Source organism: Sminthopsis crassicaudata, chromosome 2, assembly GCF_048593235.1.
Source record: "Sminthopsis crassicaudata isolate SCR6 chromosome 2, ASM4859323v1, whole genome shotgun sequence".
NCBI lineage: Eukaryota > Metazoa > Chordata > Mammalia > Dasyuromorphia > Dasyuridae > Sminthopsis > Sminthopsis crassicaudata.
The window spans coordinates 47471671-47495372 of record NC_133618.1 but is presented as its reverse complement, the minus strand read 5'-3'; the positions used below and the strand labels follow the sequence as shown (position 1 = coordinate 47495372).

Below are 23702 nucleotides of genomic sequence, written 5' to 3'. Positions count from 1 at the left end.
TTACTATATGCAATTCTGAAAGTCTAGGAACATCCTCTTTCCAAATCATTGATTTTTGCATGATTTTTGTGCTTTTTTAAAAAATCAACAAGCATTTATTAAGCATCTACTATATCCCAGGCTCTGTTCTAGGTGTTCTAGGTTATTAGTTAATTATGAGGCAGCTCTCAGAACCTGGGAACCCTCAATTTATGTCTTACCTCTGACTTGCGTTGGCTGTATGCTCCTGGGCGAGTCATTTGGCCTTCTAACTGCCAATATTTCTGCTTGGTCTGTTTCCTCTTCTGTAACATAGGGATGATAATGCACCTACCTCCCAGAACTGTTGGGAGGACCAAATTGTGTAAAGTGATTAGAACAGTACCTGGCACACCATAAATGTTTTGTAAATGTTAACTGCCATTATTATTACTATTACTGTTATCCTTATGGGATTTGAGCCCTATGCTCTCTCCTTTCCAGTCCTGCTGCTTGCCCTCCTGTTGTTGGTGAGAAGGAAGAGGAACTTGAAGGAGCCCCTCCTGCTTCCCGAGGATGACACCCGGGACAACGTATTCTACTATGGAGAGGAAGGCGGCGGAGAAGAGGACCAGGTTGGGGATTCCGATGTTTGGGGAGTTGGGATTGGGGAAGGGAACCTCCCTGTCTCAGTCACCCTGTATTCATTGGCTAGTCCTGTAGAAATGATCCCCATCTAACTCAAAGGTGGTTAAAACTTTCCTGTGGTCTCTCTTAACCCCACAAGCCAATTTTCTGACCTGTCTTCATTCATCCCAGGATCCTCTCTGTCACGTATATGATGGAGATATAACAAAGGTTTCAGAAATCCCAGACTGAGCTTCACTACATAAACCAAACAGACAGGTGGCAGGGTTTGGAGGTCTGAGATTCAAAGCTGGGCCCCTAATTCATATGCTCTCTTTCCTCCTCAAAAGGACTATGACATTACTCAGCTTCATAGAGGCCTGGATGCCCGACCTGAAGTAATCCTCAGAAATGATGTGGTACCCACCTTCATCCCTCCCCCCTTCTACCGGCCACGCCCAGCCAACCCAGATGAGATTGGCAACTTCATCATTGAGGTGAGGAAAGGATTTACCCTATTTCCCCCAGATTGTCCATCAGATGAATGTGGGTCTTCAGTTTCTCTTCTTTAAATGTGTATATATATATACACATATACATACATATATATGTATATATGTGTGTGTTATCTTTATATCTCTCTAATCCATCTCCCAGTCTCCAACTCCCCCTACCCACACGCACCTTCGCTCTGAGAGAATCATCCCTTATAACAAAAAAATTTTGAAAGGGGAGGGGAACAATTCAACAAAACTGAGCAAGTCCATCATTGTATACAGCATTCTACCCCTGTCATGCACCATCTCCTTCCCTTTTACAAGGACTGGTCTATATCTGAGGCCATATGTCAAACAGTAAAGAGCCCAGCATCCTTTGCTGCTTGGCCAGCTTGGGGAGACATTTTCTGCCCTTTGGCTTCAGTTCTATCATGGATCAGTTAAGAAGGAAAAAATTCAACGATAGACATACACAAAGGGACTGTCTTGGGTTACAGCTCCAGATGCCTCAGTTCTGATCTGCCTTTGCTATTGACTCTCATCATCATGGCACCAAGAAAAGAGCCTTAGATTTGTAGTTAAGAGACTTGGGTGTGAATGCTGCTTCTGCCATTGCCACCTCTGTGATGTTGGACCTCTCTGGATCTGCTTCTTTATCTATAAAATGAGGCATTTGGGACTAGGTGACTGGAGGCACTTTTACATCCATAGGATTTTTGACTTTTCAAATTTTTGTAAATTGGAGACTAATCTTTGTTACCTGGGCCAGAAGGGAGCCAGGATGTCAAGGTGAGAAACTGGCTGGTCCCTTGACCCTCAAAGAGGGAGTAGTTCACAACCTGTATGCTACAAGGAGGCAGGAGACTCCATGGGAATGTTGGCAGCCCTTTTCTCCAAAACCCTGGCTCTTGTTCTGAGGGGCCGCCACTGGCCTCAGGATCTCACTCAGCTTGTTTTCTACTCAGTAACATCCTCTAGCCCCAACTCAACTATACACACACCTGTGGGGGGAAACAACAACTGTCATTTGAGACTAGGCTTTAAGGAGGCTTAAAAGCTTTGTCAGTCACCCTCAATGTAAAAGTAGCTTTCATTTGAATTTGTATGTGAAGGTAATAGGAGATGGAACATTCAGCTCCTCCCAAACTAAAAGTGTTAATGGGGCTCCCTATTATTACTTCACTGACTAAAGGAAGTCTCTTTTCTCTGGCTCTTATCTTCTTTATCTGAGAGTTAGAATCTCTCTCTTTCTCTCTCTCTCTCTCTCTCTCTCTCTCTCTCTCTCTCTCTCTCTCTCTCTCTCTCTCTCTCCCTCTGTTTTTCTATCTGTGTCTCTTAGTTTTTCTGTCTCTGTATCTCTCTATGTCTCTCCTGTCTGTGTGTGTCCCTCTCTCTATGTCTGTCTCTATTTCTCTCTGTATCTTTCCCTCCCTCCTCCTCTCCTCCTCTCTTTTTCTCCCTCTCTCTCCTACCCCACCTACCTGTCTGTCCCTCCCTCATCCTCCACACATACAAACATACATATGTGATGTTATGTATTCTATTATGTAATATTGTTATATTAAATTATTATTATATCATCAAGTTATAACACATTATATCATATGTAGCATATTTGCATTTGGTTACTGTTTGACTTTCTAGGTAACTTAGGCACAATCCATCCAGGAGTGGTTGGGAGGGGAGGGGAGGGGAGGCTTTCCACGCTGAGGGATCCCAGTTTCCATAGCCATTCTCCAGGCAATGGGTCCCTCCTGCTTTAAACCCTCAGACCCTCCTTGGGGGGGTGGCTCTGCCGGGCATGGTGAAAGGCAGAGGCTGCCTCAATTATGCCCACCGTAGACATCTGTGACTTGGGCTCAGTAACTTCCTGGGTGCTCTGTGTTCCGCAGAACCTGAAAGCAGCCAACAGTGACCCCACAGCTCCCCCCTACGACTCCCTGCTGGTGTTTGACTATGAAGGAAGCGGTTCGGACGCAGCCTCCCTGAGCTCCCTAACATCTTCCAACTCGGATCAGAACCAGGATTACGACTATCTAAATGAGTGGGGCAGTCGATTTAAGAAGCTGGCCGACATGTACGGCGGAGGGGAAGATGACTAGCTGAGGGCCTTTATGCCCAGGACAGAATTTGTTTCTTGCTCTCCGGACCCCGCTCCTCCGAGCAGCCCGCTGTACCTCAGAGATAAAGTGACTCCTTGTTTCAAGCCTCCTGAATTTGTCAAGAAAGTGACTTAAATGTGAGCACTTTTCTCACTTAAAAACCTTGCTGAATCTGATGGAAATTTGGCCTAGGACAGCCAGGCAGCAGATCTGCCTCTTCCCAAGGAAAGAAAAATGGCAGATTGGGCTGGGATCCTTCTTTGAATCTGGAGATAATCAACACTCATCCTGCCCGATGCTGACTCCATCCATGCTCATAAATCTCTGCCCATTGCTGCCTCCTGGCCTTTTACCCAGACCTCTGAAGGCTCAGAGTAACACTTAGCCATGTACCATGGCTGCTTCTCCAAGAGATCATCTCTCCATTCTCTTCTGCCCTATGTTTGGAGACAGAAGCCAAACTGGCCAGAGGGAGGCTGGCCATCTCTAGTTCATTTCTTTCTGCATTTGGAGGAAAGGATGGAGCCCAGAAGATGATGAAATCATCTCCATCAAATGGCCACTGGAGGTTATTTTGTTCTGTTATTTTTTTTTTTTCCTAAGACAATGACAGCATTTTTTTAATATAGAATACTGGTAGATTACTTTTGTGGTTTGTTTTTTTTTTTTTTTTTTAAATATATATGTGTGTATGTGTGTGTGAAGTAGGCGAAGTGTCATGTTAAATAATACCAAAACTTTTTATTAAAGAAACTTAACAAAAGTATGGGAGGAAGTAGTAGCATTTTCTAAGGGGAACTTCTCTCTTCTTTCTCTCCTGACTAAGTAGAAAGGGGAAGTGAGAGACTAAGCAAGTGATTTTATTCTGTAGGGCTGAGATTTCTCTAGCCCTCAAGTGTTTACAAAGCTTTGTTTACAAATGTTTACGTAGCACTTCTCACTACAACCCTGGAATTGAGTAATCCTACTTATCCCCCTTCTGGCAGCTGTTGAGTTACCCTTGTGGCCCACACTGTTCTTGGGGGTTTGCTAGCAAAGATACCCTTATGGTTTGCCATTTTCTGCTCCAATGGGTTAAGCAAACTGAGGCTAAAAAGTGACTTGCCCAGGATCACACAGCCAGTGTCTCAGGCTGAATTTGAATTCAGGACTTTCTGAATTCTCTATCCACTGAGCACCTAGCTGCCTCTATTCTCCTTCTACAGTTAATGAAACTGTGGCCTAACGAAGAGATTTGTTAATATGGGTTAGCCAAAACTCAAACCCAGATTCCTTAACCTTTCTAGGTTTCTTTTAAGTAATTGATAAAAGTAACAGAGGGGTTGTTCAACATGATCATGTTTAATATTCACATAGATTTTCATGGTATTTTTATCATTTTATTTGATCCTTACAATAAGGAATGGGACAGTAGGAAAGATTACTGGATTACTCTGGATTCAGAGGATCTACATTCACATCTTGATTCTGATGCTTCTTATTGCCTTGGTAATCCTATTTAGCATCCCGGAACCACTTGGGCTACATGTGGTTCTTGTGAAACCTCCCTTCTGTGACGTAAACATCATTAATTTTTCTATAGGTAAAGAAACTGAGACTCAATGACATGCTCAGGGTCACACAGCTAGTGAATGTCTAAATAAGTCCATGCTACTCCTTTTACTTCTAGGCCTCTGAACCTCAGAAATTCACTAACTTAAGGGTTTTTGGTGTAGTTTTAAAAGGGTGGATGGGAATTGTTGCAATGAGAGGGGGATGGGAACATCCTTTGTGGGGATTGTGCTGGCTCCTTTAATCAGAGGAGGATCTAGGGCTACCCTCCCACTTTATCCCTCCCCCAATATAGTCTTCCAGTTTCCACTCTACCACCTGGCTGCCTCTTGGTACCAGGGTGTTCCTGGTAAGACTCCACTCCTGGAAATCCCCCATCCTGGGCCTCTGATAAGATTAGGAAAGGATTAGATGTCTTTTCTGAGGATTTCTGGGGCTGCCACCCAACAACAAAAGTCCTGGCCCTTTTCACAGTCTTTTCACACCTGCATCCCCTTATCTGGGGCTTTTCCCTCCCCTTTCTACAAACCCAAGCAAAGAAAGAAACTCGATCTTCCCTTGTACAAACTGTCACTCAGTAACTTGAGTTCCAAGTCTGGAGGAGATAAGGAGTATCTCAGCTGTGGTTGAAGCTGGCCTTCCAGCCTTCCAGACACTCTGGGTATTTGGGAGTGGGGAGCAGAGCAGACTCAAATTTGATTCTCTATAGATTGCTTTGAGAAGGAACTAGGATGAAATGATTAAAAATCAAATCAGGAAGCATTTGGTAAATGCCTTCAATGTGCTAAACATTCAGCTCAATCAAATCCAGTTTTGTTTTTTTTTTTTTTTTCGGCATTGTAGTAAACATATTTTAGATGGGATTTGACCCAGCGCTTTGATGTAAAGATACAGAAGCGCCCTGGACCCAGGAAAGGGCACTGGATTTTGTGGGACTTCAAAACATAGATTTTGCTCATCTGTGAACTTTTTAAGGATAGTCACAACCTCTGCTATGAAGGCCTAGTCCTTCTTTTGTGAAATGAGGCTGAAAGAGAATCTCAGGCAGCTTCTCCCTTCTACCTAGGGGATTGAGTGTAGTTTGTTTCTAGAACTGTGTTTGAGGTCCAGCTCTGTTCTTTCCAAGCTGGGACTGAGCCTCAGTTTCCTCATCTGTAAAATGAACTGAAAAAAAAAAAAAAAAAAAAGGCAAACTAGTATCTTTGCCAAGAAAACCTCAAACCCAAAAACTCAGGTCAACTGAAACAACTGAACAACAAATAAATATATAGATAGTTAAATATATGTCTACATACCCATACACAACATGCAAAGGGAAGGTGTGTTGGAGAAAGGGGTGATTTTAGTTCTGTTTTCTAAACTAATTTGATCACAGAACACTTTAAAAAGTGTCCTGATGGGGGCAGCTATGTGGCTCAGTGGATAGAGTGTTGGTGCTGAAGTCAGGAGGACCTGAGTTTAGGTCTCAGACACTTAACACTTACTAGTTGTGTGATCCTGGGCAAGTCACTTAACCCCAATTGCCTTATCAAAATATATACATATCTTGATGGACCCCATCTGTCCAGGGTGAGAGTTCCCTCAGGATTAAGGCAGAAAGGAGGGTGGGGGAAATTTGGGGACAATGTCATGAAAGGTAATTTTCATGCTGAAAAAATTGCCATGTGTTATAGATAGAAAAATGGAATACTTGCTGTAACATGGAGAATTGCAATTGAATGCTATTACAGTCACCATTACTACTTGGGCCACTTGCCTTGTCATTCCTACATGTCATTGTGGCTGCTAGGTAGTGAAGTGGATAAAGTTAAGAAATAAATAGTCATCTTTCTGAGTTCTCATCCAGCCTCAGACAAGTACTAACTGTGTGACTTTGTGCAAGTCCCTTCATCTTGCTTGCCTCAGTTTCCTCATCTGTAAAATGAGCTGGAGAAGAAAATGGTTAAACACTCCAGTATCTCTGCCAAGAAAACCTCAAATGGGATCATGAAGAGTTGGACATGACTGAAAATGACTGAATAATAAGGGGCTGGCCTCAAAGACCTGGGATTATGTCTCTGCTACTTACTGGCTTTGTGACATTGGGTAAGTCATTTAACATCTCAGGCCTCTTCTGTATAAATTGCAGAGAAGGTGCTGACCTGCACAGGTTTCATCATGTAGGAGTCAGATCCAGAATATATGGCTGTCCCACCAAATGCGCTGAAACTCCCACACAATGGATTTCAGATCAAAAGTTGTATAGGAGTTGGGTCTTATAAAATGTTTATCACTGAGCAGCTCTATTTTTTTAATTTAATATTTTTCCCACTTACATATAAAATAATTTTTACATTTGTTTTTAAAACTTTGAGTTCCAGATTCTCTGCTTTCTTCTCTCTCCCCCCCCCATTGAGAAGGCACATATGAAGTTATGCAAAACATTTCCATAAAAATGTTGAGCAACCCTACTTTAAAAAAAAAAAAAGTCATTCAATTTTATGAATGCTTTTGGGGAAATAAAACAGTCACTTTCCAATAAATCCATCCCAACCCTCCCTTGAAATAGAGAGTTATGTAAAAGCCACAGCCATTAGGGTAAAGCAACATTCTACACCCCATCACCTTTGTGAGAGATGGGAAATGTTTTCCCTTCCCTGAAGAACAAACCTATTTAGCAATACATTCAAAAATTGGCCTTAATAAAGCTTTTGGTGGCACACTGTATTTGGGCCATAGGGAAAGGGACCTAGAAAATAGGATTTTCGCTCTGAGGATTGGTGCATACTCTTAAGAAGGGATCCACCCCACCTCATGCCCCACCCACCACAATGAGCCAAGTATTGTACTTGAATGGCCTAGGACGGGGCCCATTAGGGTGATAATCACTGGGAAAACATTTTTTCTTGCTGCTTTCTCTCCCAAAGGATTTGCATCCACAGTGTTCCAAAGTACAGGTTTTTCTACCTTTATGGACATATGATGGCCCGATATGTAGAAATTCTAGACAATGGGAAAACTCCACCCCCATTCTTCTTTTTATTTCCTGATTTCAGAAACTTCCTCCATTTAACAACCAACCAAGAGGCTTAATTCGCTCCAACCTAGTTTAAAAACAAAAGGGGGGGGGGGGGGAAGCAATGCCTCCCTACCTGCCCCACCTTCTAATGTGTTCCTCTTTCTCATTCCTAGACTCACTTCCCAAAAAGAGCTTTTCTGTGAGAAATTTCTACAACTTTCTTCATGTTCATTTAGGTTCAAAAACATTTCAGCATCCAAGGCCTTCTTCTCTTTCCCCCCAAAACTAAGTACAAAGTCTGGCAAGCCAATAAGTACTTAGTTATTTTTATTTAAAAGAGCTGACAAGCTATCCCTTGGTCTGACCAGTAGAGAGCAGCAGAGAGCAGCTCCCTGTAGCAGCACCCATTTAAATGCTCAAGGACAAAGGATCCCTGCATGTGAAAGCTGGAGATGATCCTCACCTGGTGTCCATGGACAGGTTTCAGGAAGTCCTCAATGTCAACTTCAATGTTCCTAGAAGGAAAGTATATATTTTTTTTAATTTATTTTACAGCTTCCAAATGAAATTTAGTATTTTCTTCAATTTATATTATCTTTAATATCACCCTGAGAAGGGGTCCGAGAGCAGCCTAAATCACAAAAAGTTTCAGATCCCTCCTCTTGCATCTTCATTTTGCAAATAAAACATCAAGGCTTAGAGGGAAGGATTTGCCCACTTTTCACCTCATGGCTTCTCTCAGGAGAAGGGAAAAGGAAAGGGGAGAACACAGTATATAAATTAAAAATTCTCTCTGCCCCTCTCCCCATCCCCCATCAGCATCAGTAGTTGTTCACGGGGCTCCCAATGGAGGCCCCCAGAATCAATCTAGAGTCTTCTAGGCTTGAGAATTCTGCAACCTCTGCCCCAGTTCAGAGGTTGTGAAATCTGATCCCTTTCCTCTTGTTTATGTTCGAATCTGGCTTCTGAAACTCAAACCTAGCAACCTAGGCGTGTGGAGACCTGCAGCTATACCTCCTTCAGGAAAGAAGTAGGGTGAGACTGGCAGGCAGTCCAGGATTTGGGGTACTTGTGGAAGAAGTTATAGGACTCACTCCTTTCCCAGACAGTTACTGGTTAGAGGAAGAGCTCCCAATTCTAGTCCTGGATCTTTGATACCATTTTAAAGATAACCTACACATCTTCTGACCTGTGGTAGACATGCTTGTAAATAGGTAGTATAGATACTGCAAATGATCATCTGGTGGCATAGAGGATGGGGGGCCTGGAGGCACATGCTAGCTGTGTGATCTCTACTGACATACGGTGTCACATATACTAGCTTTGTGACCATGGGCAAATTATTTAATCTCTGCCTATGTTTTCTCATCTGTAAGAGGGGGAAAATAATAGCACCTACTTCTAAAGTTCTTGTGAGAATCAAATGAGACAATATTTGTAAAGTATTTTAAAAGTAATAATAATTATTATTTATTCCCAAATATATATAAAAACAAATTTTAAATTCCTTTAAATTTTTTTTTTTAGTTCACATTCTCCTTCTTTCTCCCCTCCTACTGCCCTGAGATGGTCAACAATGTGATATAGTTTGTACATGTGCAGTCATGTAAAAATGTATTTCTATTTTAGTCATGTTGTGAAAGAAAACAGACCAGAAAAAAATACAAGAAAAAAAAAAGAAGAAAAAAGTACACTTCAATCAGTTCTTTCTGTGGAGATGGATATGTTTCATCATGAATCCTTTGGAATTATCTTGGATCATTGTATTGCTGAGAAGAGCTAAGTCATGGAAAGTTTATCATCGCATAACATCGCTGTTACCGTGTACAGTGTTCTCCTGATTCTGCTCACTTTACATCAGTTCATGTAAATCCTATGTAAATTATTAGTTTATACCTAGTTTTTAACCATACTGTTTTCATTTTCCCAGCAGTTTTTATCAAATAGTCCCAAAATTGCACAATATTAGTGTCTGACACATAATATGTGCTATTGAAATGGTGGGAGGTATTGTCATTGTTGATATTATTATTAAGTTTCCATCTGGGCTGGGTATTCCAAACTTCTACAGTAGGGGACAGAGGGTTAGGCCTGGAGACATATACCATCTGTGTGACCTAGAATGATATTGTGATCCTGGGCAAGTCACTGCCTACATTTTCTCCTCAGTAAGACCGGCAGAATAATGGGGTGTATAATAATTTCACTGCTAAGTTATAGTCAGAGGACCTGGATTAGAATTCTGACTGTTAATCAATCAGTACTTGGTGATTACTCTCAGTTTCCTCAGTGACAAAATGAGGAAATTGAACTAGATAATTAATCTCTACACAAGCTTCCCTCACTAAATTCCTCCTTCCCTAGCCCACCTTTAAATGTAGCCTTCCCTATTTATAAGGAAAACTCCTTGAGGAAAGAGACTATCTCTATTATCCAGATCAGTAATAAACCCTTTTATTAATATGTGTTCTAATGACTGAGTTAGAAGCTGAGGATACCAAAAGAGGCAAAAGACAGACAGTCTTTGCCCTCAAAGAGTTTACAAGCCTTATGGGGGAGAAAACATGCAAAGAAATATTTACAGGGTAAATAATAATAATAATAATTAACATTTATATAATGCCTACTATATGCTAGGAACTATAAGTGTTTATTTTTTATTTTTGCCAAGTGTTTTGCAATTACTATCTCATACATGACAACAACCCCATTTTATGGAAAGGGAAACTGAAACCTGTTAGGTTAAATGGTTATTTACCTGGGGTTACATCACTAATAAGTATCTGAAGCCATATTTGAACTCAGGTCTTAACTTCAGGCCCAGTGCTCTAACTCCTGCATGTCTTGGCAGAGAGAAAATGCTAGAATTAAGACTTAGTAAGTGCTTAATAAATGCTCTATTTCTGGATAGAATGGATCTTAGTCCAACCTTTTAATTTTGTAGATGAGGAAATAAAGCCAGAAACATTAATTACACCCAAAGTACTACAGGTATTGAGAGATAGAGGCAGGTCTAGAGAAACCAAATTCAAACCTCCTGAGTGTCCCAGTCCCCTTTAGGCAATTAGGCAAGCCTTTATTCACCATCTGACCTGAAGCCCCACCCTCTTCAAGTGGTCCTCTAACTCTGGACTTAAATAAAACCTAGAATACTTCCTCCCCACTATCAGATCTATTCAGTTTGGAAGCTCCCCATAGAATTGACCAGACTAGAATTGGAGGATCAGTCTCTACCAGTGACTCCTGCCTAAACTGGCATGTACCCCCCAATCTGGTACCACCCCATCTTTCCAGCTTTATCTCCTATGACTCCCCATCTAGCACACAGATGAGTCTAGCATATAAGCAGGGGAGTTGTGTTGGAGATGATTTAAAGATAATTGATGGGAGGAGAAAGGGTGTGTGTAAGCAGCAGTCTGTAAGTGAACCAATGAATGAAAAGGCATTCATTTAGCATTTATTACACATTAGGTTGTATACTGGACGATTGGGATAAAAAGAGGGAAATGAGAGGAGCATATGGGAGATGATGCTGTGGTGCTTGAAGGGAATTTTTATATAGGTATTTGGTAGGTGGAACCATGGAAACTGATAATCATGTCCCTAAGACAATTTTCTTTGTTATTATTATTTTCCATCAATTTTATTTTTAATAAACTTTGTTTTTTACACTCCTTAAATTTTCTCTATATCTATCCCCCTCTCCCCAGAGCCATGACATACAGCAAAAGGAATTTTTTAAAAGAAAAATATAGCCAACAAAACCCATCAATATGTGTTGAAAAATTAAAAAAAAAAAAAAAGTAGAATTCTATACTTTTGATTCTGTGGCTTCTGCAAAGTAGTAGGGGAGAGGCTCGTCTCATGTTTCTTTTTGGTAACATTCATTTGTATTGTTTTGTGGTGGTTGTTCTTTTCATTTATGTTGATATTTTGTATACTGTTTTAATTTTGCATCAGTTATTGCTTTTCATATATCACATTCTTTTTTTATAATACAATAGTATTCTGTTACATTCATATACCACAATTTCTCAAATAATGGGCACTACTTTGTTTCCATTTCTTAGATCCACAAAAAATGCAGCTCTTTATTTTGGTGTATTTGGAGGACTTTGTTTTTACTTCTTGATGCATATGCCTGGTAGTGAAATCTTGGGGTTAAAGGATATAAACATTTGGGTCCCTTGATTTGACCATTCCAATCTGCTTTCCAGAACGAACTCACAGGCCATTAATGTGTCTTCCTTCCCACACTCTTTTCAATATTAACTTTTCCCATCTTTTGTCATCTTTGTCAATTTGTCAAGTTTTAAGAATCAGTGTTAATCATAAGAATACAAGTCATTCCCCAATTGATAAAGGGTCAAAGACTATGAACAGTTTTCAGATGAAGGTGTCTATAGTCATATGAAAAAATGCTTTAAATCATTACTTAAATAACTTAAATAACTCTGAGGTACCACCTCACAACTATTCTGTCAATAGGTAAATGATAAATGTTGGAGAGGATTCTGGAAAACTGGGACAGTAATGCAGTGATGGTTGTGAACTGATCCAACCATTCTGGAGAGCAATTTGAAACTATACCCAAAAGGTTATAAAGTTATTCATATCCTCTGACTCAGCAATTTCTCTACTAGATTTCTGTTCCAAAGACATCATTAAAAAAAAATGGAAAAGAATCTATATGTACAAAAGTGTTTATACAGGTAGTTCAACAGCACAGTGGATAGAAAGCCAGCCCTGAAGTCAGGAGGACCCAAATTCAAATCCAGCATCAGACACTCAACACTAGCCATGTGACCCCAAGCAAGTCATTTAAAGCCAACTGCCTTGCAAAAACAAAACAAAACAAAAATGTGCATAGCATCTCTTTTTGTTGTGGCAAAGAACTGGAAATTGAGTGGATGCCCATCAGTTGGGGAATGACCGAACAAATTGTGGTATATGAATGTAATGGAATATTCGTTTCCTATAAGAAATGATGAACAGGCAGATTTCAAAAAAACTTGGACTTATATGAACTGACATTGAGTAAAATAAGCAGAACCAGAACATTTCACACAGTAACAGTAATATTGCTAGAATGACCAATTTTGAATGATTTAGCTCTTTTCAGCCAAAAAAAAAAAAAAAAAGTGATTACATAATTACAGGAGACTCATAATGAAAATTGCCATTTACAGCCAAAAAAAGAACTATGGAGTCTGAATGCAGATCGAAACGTACCATTTTTACCTTTTTTGTTGTATTTTCTTTCTTGTGGTTTTCCCCTTTTGTGCTGATTCTTCTTTCACAACATGACTAATGTGGAAACATGTTTTTATTTATTTTTATTTTTTAAATTAATTTTATAATTATAAAAAATTTTGACAGTATATATGCATGAGTAATTTTTTTTATAACATTATCCCTTGTATTCATTTTTCTAAATTTTCCCCTCCCTCCCTCAACTCCCTCCCCTAGATGACAGGCAATCCCATACATTTTACATGTGTTACAGTATAACCTAGATACAATATATGTGTGTAAATACCATTTTCTTGTTGCACATTAAGTATTGGGTTCCGAAGGTATAAGTAACCTGGGTAGATAGACAGTAGTGCTAACAGTTTACATTCACTTCCCAGTGTTCCTTTTCTGGGTGTAGCTGATTCTGTCCATCACTGATCAATTGGAATTGGATTAGCTCTTCTCTATGTTGAAGATATCTACTTCCATCAGAATACATCCTCATACAGTATTGTTGTTGAAGTGTATAATGATCTTCTGGTTCTGCTCATTTCACTCAGCATCAGTTGATGTAAGTCTCTCCAGGCCTCTCTGTATTCCTCCTGCTGGTCATTTCTTACAGAGCAATAATATTCCATAACCTTCGTATACCATAATTTACCCAACCATTCTCCAATTGATGGACATCCATTCATCTTCCAGTTGGAAACATGTTTTTAAAAAAGAAGCTAAAGAAGTAAATGAAAATTAAAACTTTTGCCATTTTGGAATTATCATGGAATAACAAAAGTAAACCAATGGGGGGGGGGAGAAACAATGGTAATAACAATAATAATAATAATAATAACTGACATATAATTCCTTAAGGCTTGCAAAGGGCTTTACAAATATTACTTCATTTGTTTCTTATATAACAACTTGGTTAGGTAGGTTCTATTATTAGATGCATTTTTCAGATGAGGAAAATGAGACAGAGTTTAAGTGACTTGAGTTTGTATTTGGCCTTAGATCTTCCTGCCTCCAAGACCAGTGTTCTATACAACAACTCATCTAACTGTCTAAATGGTTGCATATATTTGATTACTATTCTGAGAGGAAGAAATGAAAAGGAGATAGTTAATGGGATAAATAAGGATTAAAATCTCCCAAGTTGTCCTGAGTAGATGTAAACTTGGTCTGGGCCAGCTAGCAATTAGCTAAAAAAAAAAAAAAAAAAAAAAAAAAAAAAAAAAAAAAGTCTATTATGTGAGTTTATACTCACTTACCTATCAGCTTAACCTCAGGGCAGAGTTCCAAAACTGAGTGGTGACAGGCAGATACTAAGTTGTCCAAGGTAGAAGGATGTGGTTTATAAGACATCATCTTAGGAAATGTATGATCAGAAAGAGAGACGATCAGTCAACCACATTGCCAAGACTGTGACACAACATTCATGATCTACCCTCCCCCAAAGAATGTTTTAGTTGGGTTTTTTTTAAAGCTACAAGAAAAATTGCAGCACATTGGTCAGAACTTCCAGATTTTCTATGGACGTGTGTGGGAAAAATATGTATAGACAGGATGCAGAAATGTAAGACTCAGTCTCTGACTTCAAGAAAGCAATAATAAATAATAGTTGAACTCTTTATTTCTTTATTTAGATATTTCTTTATATAAAACACTTGATTCTTAGATGAGCTCACTGGATCCTAACAACAACATTATAAGGTAGAAGCTGTCCATATGTTCCATATTATTGCTCACATTTTTACGCATGATTCAGAGAAATTAAGTGATTTACCCAGAGGTACCACAGGTGAGAGTTAGAGGGGATTTGAACTGAGCTTTCTCCTGAGTTCAGAGCTCTTTTGATTAGCCATACAGCCTCCAATTTAATTGAAAAAACAAAAATTAGACATGTCACAAGAGTGACATTGGATGATTTTGGAATGGGGGAAGGGACATCTTTTAATATGTACTGAACCACAGATCACATAAAAGACTGGAGAGGACCTGGAAGATCATCAGCAACTTTTGCTACCTCCTCATCTTTGTTATTATTCAGTCATGTCTGACTCTTCATGACTACCTTTGGGATTTTCTTGACAGAGAAACTAAAGTGGTTTGCTGTTAGGATTACAAGGTGATAACTCAGGTTGTCTAAACAATTCTCTAGCTCAGAATTCACACCTTTAGTTCAAACCTTTAAAAGGAGTTTATACCTTTAGACTTCTGAAAAGGAGTTTACATATTTAAAGGAGTTTACACCTTTAAAAGGAACAAGTTCATTGGTTGAAGTATTTCCCACAAGTCCCTGAGTTCCCACAAGCCCCTGAGTTCTCACAAGCCCATTCTCTGCAAGGATAAAAGAAGGAAACATTGAGTCTGAAGTCAGTCTAGACTTCAGAGAGAGTCTAGACTGGGAGAAGAGAGAACTTCAGGGAAGCTCGAGGAGATTCAGAGCCAGGATTCAGGAAGAAGAAGAAGAGGCTGGCTGGAGGCTCCAGAAGCCTCCCAAGAAACCTGCTCACAGAGGAAAAGATTATACAGAAAAGAAACCTCCCAGAGAAGGATTACAACTGAGAGATGACAGGACATTACAGTTTGCCATTTCCTTCTCCAGCTCATTTTACAGATGAATAAACCGAGGCAAACAGGGTTAAGTGACACATCTCTAGTAAACCTTAGGCACAACATGACTAATGTGGAAACATGTTTTGGTTTTTTTGTTGTTTTTTTTTTTTTTTGTTTTAAAGAAGCTAAAGAAGTAAATAAAGATTAAAATTCAGATTTGGCTGACTCCAAGTCCCATGTTCCATCTGCTTCACCATTTAGTTGCCCTCCTCATCTAAAGGCATCTCTTCTGTCTCTCTCCAAACCACTTTTTATACCACTGTCAGATATGGTTTTCTTATACACAGCTTCCTGTGCCCCAAGCCCTTCAATAACTCTAAGTTACTGACCGAATGAAATTCATACCCAGCATTTAAGACCTCTGCCTCCCTAATCTGGAGCCACAATACCTTTGCAGTCTTATTGTGTATTTTTTTTTTTTCTTCACAAGTACTCCACTGTGGAGCAAAATTGGAATATTCATCATCTTTTCCCTTTTCCCTACCACACCTAGGTGGTCTAATGCCTTCCCACCTCACCACCTTTGATCAGAGTGATCTTTCCCTGAAATGCTTTTTCCCTTTCCCATCTGACCTAAAGAATTCCAATTCATTCTTTATAACCTATTTTAGAAGCAACTGGCATCCTGCTGTCTCCTTTCTCCTCCTTCCTCCCTTCCAAAAGATCTTTTTCCTCATTCCCCGATCCACTAATTCACAAATGTTCCTATTCTTCAGATACCAAACAGCTATATTTATTATCAATTGCTATAACTACTTGTTGACAGAACGTATCCTTTGACTAGACTGTAAACTTCATGGGAGCAGGGATTATCTCTTACCTAAATTTTGTATTTCACAGCAGGCACTCAATACATGTTATATGTTAGTTCTAATCAGTTCTTTTCTAGATAAGGAAACTGAGGTAATCAGGGAAGATTCTATGGAGGAGATAGGACCCAAATAGAGCTCTGGCCTATCCTTTCTCTTCCTCTCATTTCCTACAATGGAAAAAGAAAAGGAAATCTCTTGTTATGAATAGCCACTGTCAACTAGCAATATTCTTACCAGGTCTATATCCCATAGAGAAAAAGGACTCACATATATAAAAATATTGTCAACAGCTCTTTTCGTGGTAGCAAAGAAAGGGATGCCCATTAACTGGAGAATGACTAAACAAGTAATGGTATCTGAATACTAGTGTGCTGTAAGAAATAATGAAGGTAAGGCAACTCCATGATAGAGCACCAGTCCTGGAGTTTGAATCCAGCTTCAGACACTTGACACTAGTTATGTGATTCTGGACAAGTTACTTAATCTCAATTGCTACGTAAGAAGAGAGAAAAGAAAAAAGAAAAAAAAAAAAAGAATGAAGATAATAGTTTCAGAAAAACTGGAGAAGACTTGGATGACTACATATAACGTAAAGTGAGCAAGATCAAGAGAACTTAGGTAGTAACTATAATATTATAAAGATAATCAACTTTGAAAGGCTTAGGAACTCTATCAACAAATGATGAACCACAATTCCAGAAGTCTATCTCTCTCCCCACATACATGTGTGTATGTGTGTATGTGTGTATATATATATACATATACATATATATACACACATATATACATATATATGTATGTATATGTATATACACATATGGATGTGTATATGTATACATACTTAATGGATATGTATATATACATATTTGGCACAGGTAATGTGGGGATTTGTTTTGCTTAACTATATATATATTTTTAATAGATTTTGTTTGTTGTATTAATGGGTGGGAAAGGGAAGAGAGAATTTTGACTTAAAAATTAAATAAAATTGAATTTTTAAAAAACCCAAATACTATAATCAAGATATATTTCCACATTGCTCATATCCAAAAACCCTACGTCTTATTCTGTTTCTCAAGTTAGAGACTGTTAATATCAGGCATCTGAAAGGTCACATAGTCCGTCTTCCTAAGTTTACTGATGAGGAAACAGGTGGAGAAGTTATTTATGTTATCTAGATGGAGAGAAATATGAGATAAGGCTTAGGAACTCTATCAACAAATGATGAACCACAATTCCAGAAGTCTATCTCTCTCCCCACATACATGTGTGTATGTGTGTATATGTGTATATATATATATATATATATATACACATATACACATATATATGTATGTATGTATATGTATATACACATATGGATGTGTATATGTATACATACTTAATGGATATGTATATATACATATTTGGCACAGGTAATGTGGGGATTTGTTTTGCTTAACTATATATATTTGTAATAGATTTTGTTTGTTGTATTAATGGGTGGGAAAGGGAAGAGAGAATTTGGACTTAAAAATTAAATAAAATTGAATTTTTAAAAAACCCAAATACTATAATCAAGATATATTTCCACATTGCTCACGTCTTATTCTGTTTCTCAAGTTAGAGACTGTTAATATCAGGCATCTGAAAGGTCACATAGTCCATCTTCCTAAGTTTACTGATGAGGAAACCGGTGGAGAAGTTATTTATGTTATCTAGATGGAGAGAGATATGAGATAAGTCTCCTAAGGGTGGGTGGTGTCAGATTGTTGACTGTTGAACAAAGGAGTTTGAATTTTATTCCAAGGGTAATAGGGAGCCGAGGAAGATTTATAGTAGAAATAATGTGATGGCATAACTTTGTAAGGATAATTAATTTTGCGCAATTAGAAGGATAATTTGCAGATCTGGGAAAGTGAAGGCTTAAACTCAGTGGCCCTGGGAGGAAAAGGATAGGGAGAAGAGGTGTCTTTGAAGTGGAATTGACTTGAATTACAGCTTCCTTATCAGATATATTTGGCAAAAGAGTTTGACTATTTATTATCATGATCATTATGAAGTCATTCCTGAATCTAATCCCACTGTTGATTTGTACTGAGCTTTGGTTGGTTCCATTTCCATCCTGGGCTGTTTCACTTCTCCTTAGGCAACCCAGTGGTCCTCTCCCCACAGGGGCTCACCATGTTGGTTCTAGATTTAGCTTTAATTGCAGTTCCAAATTCTCCATCTTGAAAATCCTGTAGAAGATATAAGTTCTCCTCGTTGACTTGAGAGCAGCCACTTTCAGGCCAGAGAATCATCTCCTCCTCTTCTTGTGCCTTCTTCTTCCCTTGCTTCAGCTAGGCACAAGTGGTGGATTGGTCCCTTCCTCTAATGAAGGAGCTCCAGTTCCATTGAACATCTGGGAATGAAGCAACTGCTCTGCCCCAAGTGCCTGGCCCCATCCATCCTTTTCCACTGCACACTTCACAAAATCACTTTGCTTTGTATAACTAATGCAGTCCAAATGTTTTATTGGTGTTCTTTAAAAAAAAAAAAAAAAAAAAAAATTCCATCACATCCCAGCAACTCTCTTCCTCCTTCCTTCCCGGAATCTCCTTTGTAATAAAGGGAAATATACTAGGAACCAAGATGGTGCAAAAACAAGTTACAATCCAACTTCCCGACCACATCTCCCCAGCAGATCTAGAAAATCCTGAATCCTGATCAGAAAATCTAAGAAAAAAGCATCCCAAGAAATTTGTTTTCTAGTGGCCACATTAGTACGAGAATACTAGAAGTGGGGTCTGTGTACCACACAATTTTCCAGAGTCCGAGGACTGAAAAAAGGTTGAGGCTGACCCCTAGAGCCATGCCAAAGGGGGTCCTGAAATTGTACAGGCTGTTAGAGCAGGTACCATCTCTCAGCCCTACCACTAACCATTTTCGGATTACAAATCCAGAACTGAGGAAGGGTAGTAGAAAGGAACATTTGTGAACCCTAGCTATGGAGTGAGTGAATAATAAGTTGAGCAAACAATATTTTTGTGGCTCTGACTTTGGGAGCAGAGCAAGAACTCAATTCTGTAAGTTCCCATATATTGGAATACGAAGTTTTGCAAGAGTTAGGGTTGAAAACTATGCATACAATTTGAAAATAAGCAGCTTTAAGAAAGAGAAAGAAATATTCAGGGCAGAAATTCTAGATCCATGCTGTTCAGTAACTCCAGACTTGCAAATCTGGTTGATCGTTTGTTGTCCTTTGTTCTTGGAGAAGACAAAATGACATCACTACATTGGGATCAAGGTAGCATATTTGATTGTGGCTGATCAGACCATTATGAGTTCAGAAGACTACCACAGGTCAGGTACAAATAGTCTATATGAGTATTTAGAATGGAGGAAGTTCTAAATTTGCACATCTCAAGGGGATTTTTTTTTTTTTTGAGTACTCCAATTTTTTGTGGTTGTCTTCTGGAACTCCAATCAGGGACAAGCCACTCAATTTGCTCAGACCCAACCATAAGTCAGGAGCTTTCAGAGCTCAGACCAGGAGGGCAATGACAATGGCAACCTTCCCCCAGATCACACAGCTCTAAAAACTTACATGCCTGAGATATCCCAGAGATATCCTGGAATAATACAATCCCAGACAAGTAGCAGCAGGAAGAGGACAAAAAAGAAGCCCAGATATTTTGCCTTACAGGAGCTTAAAGCTAACATAAAGTCAGGAAATAGGATGGAAGAATGGCAAATAAACAAACAAAAAGTCCCATGAAACAGACTGACAATCAAGGTCTCATCCTTGACTCCTTACTCTTTATTCTTTCTCATCCCTCATGCCCAATTTCACCTTCATAATTTGCTCAATCAAATCAAAATCAAAACAATGCCAAATAATTAGTTAAGAAGAAATAAGCAATTGTACTTCCTTCCCAACTTAAAACCTTTCCAATCTTAAAAGAATGACAAAATGAAAACAAAATTATGTACAGATAAGATGTATGCAAAGAAAATGGGAGTAATTCTCACTGGAAAAGCATGGGGGAGAGGGATGAGAAAGACCTCTTGCAGAAGATAGGATCTGAGCAAAAAACCAAGGGAAACCAGGAGAGGGGAAGGGAAGGGGATTATTATTCCATTTCACAGAAGTGAAAACTGAGGCTGAGAGAGATTAAGGAATGTGCCCCTTGTTACATAGCTAGAAGGCACTAGAGACAAGGTATTTAGGTATCTCCTGACATCAAGGCCAGAATTATTGTAGCCAAAGTCTACAATCTTCTGCCCCAGGTTTGGAGGAAGTAGTGCTATCTTCAAGCCATAACGAAGCATCCTATCTGTATCTGTAGCAAGAAGACATTTGGATCTAACCAAAAGGGTGATGAATCCTCTGGCCAAAGCTATTGCAGCCTTGGGGAAAAAAAAAAAAAACAAACAAACCAATACATCTCTGTGATAGGCTCTGTGGTGCGGTAATACCATTTAAAGAAGAGCCTGTGAGAGTTCACTAAGAGAATCTGAAGAACTGTGAACTGTAGCTCTTCAACTGTCATGGGAGGTTGTGGGTTCCAGCAAATGGATGACCCATTTGTCAGAGATGTTCCAGGGATTCTCATCAGGGACTGGAGTTCAAAGGGCTTTGATTTGCTTTCCCATTCTGAGACTGCTTTTCTCAAAGCCACTCCCTTTTCCTCTCTCTCTCTCTCTCTCTCTCTCTCTCTCTCTCTCTCTCTCTCTCTCTCTCTCTCTCTCTCTCTCTCTCTCTCTCTCTCAATTTCTCTCTCTCTGCCTCTGTCTATCCCTCTGTCTCCATGTCTCTTTTTCCTCTCAGATATCAGTAGATATCAGAGGAGGGCAGAAGGGAGGCAATCCCCTGCTTAATTCTGAGGAATCATACCCATCATGCCTTGGATATTGATTCTTCTTTTTCCATGAGAGAGGATTCAGGGCCAGGTAGACAGGAAGTGTTCCATACTTAAGTCTTCATATCTGCAGGAATGAATACCTATTGAATTGAATTTGGACACTGCCTTGGAAACTTTTTTCTTTCTGGCCAGCCTGAAAGGCCACCCTGAGATATCAGTGTTTCCAGTTCTACCCTCCTGCTTAGAAACTGACATTTCTATTGTCTTCTCAAGTTTATAGATCACTTCAAATATATATATATTTTTTTTTCTTTTTTTTTTTTTTTTTTTTGCTGAGGCAATTGGGGTTAAATGCCTTGCCCAGGGTCACACAGCCAGGAAGTGTTAAGTGTTTGAGGTTGGATTTGAACTCAGGTCCTCCTGACTTCAGGGCTGGTGCTCTATCCACTGCGCCACCTAGCTGCTCCACTTCAGATATATTTGATTTGATTCTCACAGTAACCCTGAAAAGTAGATTCTACTGTCAGTCAATAAGTACTTATTAAGCATTAGCTTAATAAAAAATATAATTAATATTTTATAATTGATAAAAGTGTGCTGGGCACTGGACCAAGTATTGAAGATCCAGAGAAAGTCAAAAAACCTAGCTTCAGCCCTCAAGGAACTCACCATCTTAGAGGAACTAGGGAATGGCAAGATGAAAACAATTATGGACAGATAAGATATATTCAAAGAAGATGGAGGCTAGTCTCACTGGAAAAGTTATAGTGGTGATGGGGACTGAGAAAGATCTCTTGAAGAAGCTGGGATCTGAACAGAAAACTAAGGGAGACCAGGAGAGGGGAAGGAAAGCGGGTGACAGTATTCTAATCATGGTTATTATTATATTAAATTCACAACAGTGGAAACTGAGACTCAGAGAGCTTAAGGGACGTGCCCACTTGTCACACAGCTAGAAGGCACTGGTGAACAAAGTATTTGGGTATCTCCTGATGTCAAAGGCAGAATTATTCCAACTTCAAATCAAGGGCTACTGGTGATTTGCCATGGAAGACTACTCTTAAAGGGGAATCCCCTAAGGCCCATGATAAAGGATGTTTCTTAAGAATAAGGAAGCACTGAGTATATTGAGAATGAGGAGGGTTTCTCAGGAATGTTTTGAACTAACTTCTCTACTGTTGCTTTCATTCTCAAAGAGGTCCAAGACATCAGGGAGGAGATGCTATGACAGGCAAGTAAATTGGATTGAAGTGAGGGAGGGCTGTGTTAGGTCACCAGTCTCACTTTCTTCTCCAGAGCTACCTGGGTCCAGTGGCCAGACATGGATCTGGATGGCTGGAGATGGTCCCAGATGCAGTGGGAGACCTTTTGAAGCAGATTTTTAATAGACCCATTAGAACCCCTCATCCCATAAACATTCACTATAGAGTTTTGAATTTAGTCTAGGCAAAGCAAGTCCCCCGAAGCAAACTTCATACAGAGCACCCCTCTTCCCCTTCCACCACCGGAGAGATAAGCTGATCTTGCTATCATTAAAATGATTTTTTTCATTTCCTACTTCCATAAAGAACACTGTTTTGTCACTAAGGCCCTTATCATGTATGATTCAATATTCACACGATCTGTGTTGTTCCTATCCCCAAATTAGCTGCATTCTCCATGAGGGATCATAAGATCTTCCCCCTATGCGACCATCCAATTGTCCCATATACATATCTTCTTGGTACGTAGTTTTTTGTATGTTGTCCCCCTCAATAGACTGTAAGCTCTTTGAGAACAGGGACTGTCTTTTGCCTTGCTTTGTTTTCTCATCAAATAATTCAGTGCCTGGTACATAGGTGCTTTCTAAATATTGATTGATGGACTGACTCTCCTCCAACAGTCTCATTTTATACAAGTAAACTGAGGCCCAAGCACTGAAATGACCTGCCCAGAGGAACTCAGAAAATACCTGCTCTAGGATGCAAACTCAGGTCCTCTTGATTACAAATTCAGGGACCAGTGCTTCTCAAAGACTTTGTCTTATTTACAATCTGAATTTCCTGGAGTGTGAGTGTGGGACTCTGGACACAAAAGGCACGAAATGAACTCTTGTTGGATTTGAATATCATCTCCATCATCATCATGGCATCCCAATCCTGGATGGGACCTTCAAGCATTCCCCTCGTTTTATAGGTGAGGGGTCTAAGCTGACTTAATCCAATTTGAAAAACTGGAACTGATGAATGGATGTTTTTGGTTTCAAAGGAACAAGGAACTTCACAAATGGTCTACATTTAGTATTAACAGAGGGGCTATTTTTGGCCTTTTGTCTAATTTTTCTTTAAAAAAATAAAAAAAGACAATTGTGACTAAATGTTTTTAAAAAAGAGGAACATCTACCAAGGAAGTTCCTATTACCTGCCTTCTCTATGGGTACAGAGAAAGGGAAGAACCAAAATTTGGTTTGGGAAAGAAGAAGTGATTATGAACGCTGGTGCCCG

General features: G+C 39.4%; 1 protein-coding gene and 1 long non-coding RNA gene across 3 annotated transcripts in view; one reads left to right on the top strand and one right to left on the bottom strand.

Moving 5' to 3' along the window:
* Positions 1-3950, top strand: part of CDH3 (cadherin 3) — a 49049-nt gene extending 45099 nt beyond the window's left edge. The window contains 3 exon segments of the mRNA XM_074286129.1: positions 463-593; positions 936-1082; positions 2975-3950. Coding sequence (XP_074142230.1) covers positions 463-593; positions 936-1082; positions 2975-3184 — 488 coding nt within the window. The 3' untranslated portion in view covers positions 3185-3950.
* The window catches only part of LOC141554342 (uncharacterized), a 42590-nt gene continuing 19088 nt past the window's right edge, over positions 201-23702 (bottom strand). Inside the window, exons 2-3 of one of the 2 annotated variants that reach the window (XR_012485840.1) lie at positions 8197-8248; positions 201-284 (exon numbers count right to left, since the gene is read on the bottom strand). This is a non-coding gene — a long non-coding RNA (uncharacterized LOC141554342). Of the gene's footprint in view, positions 323-8196; positions 8249-23702 lie in introns of both variants that reach the window. The other variant, XR_012485841.1, reaches the window with a different exon arrangement.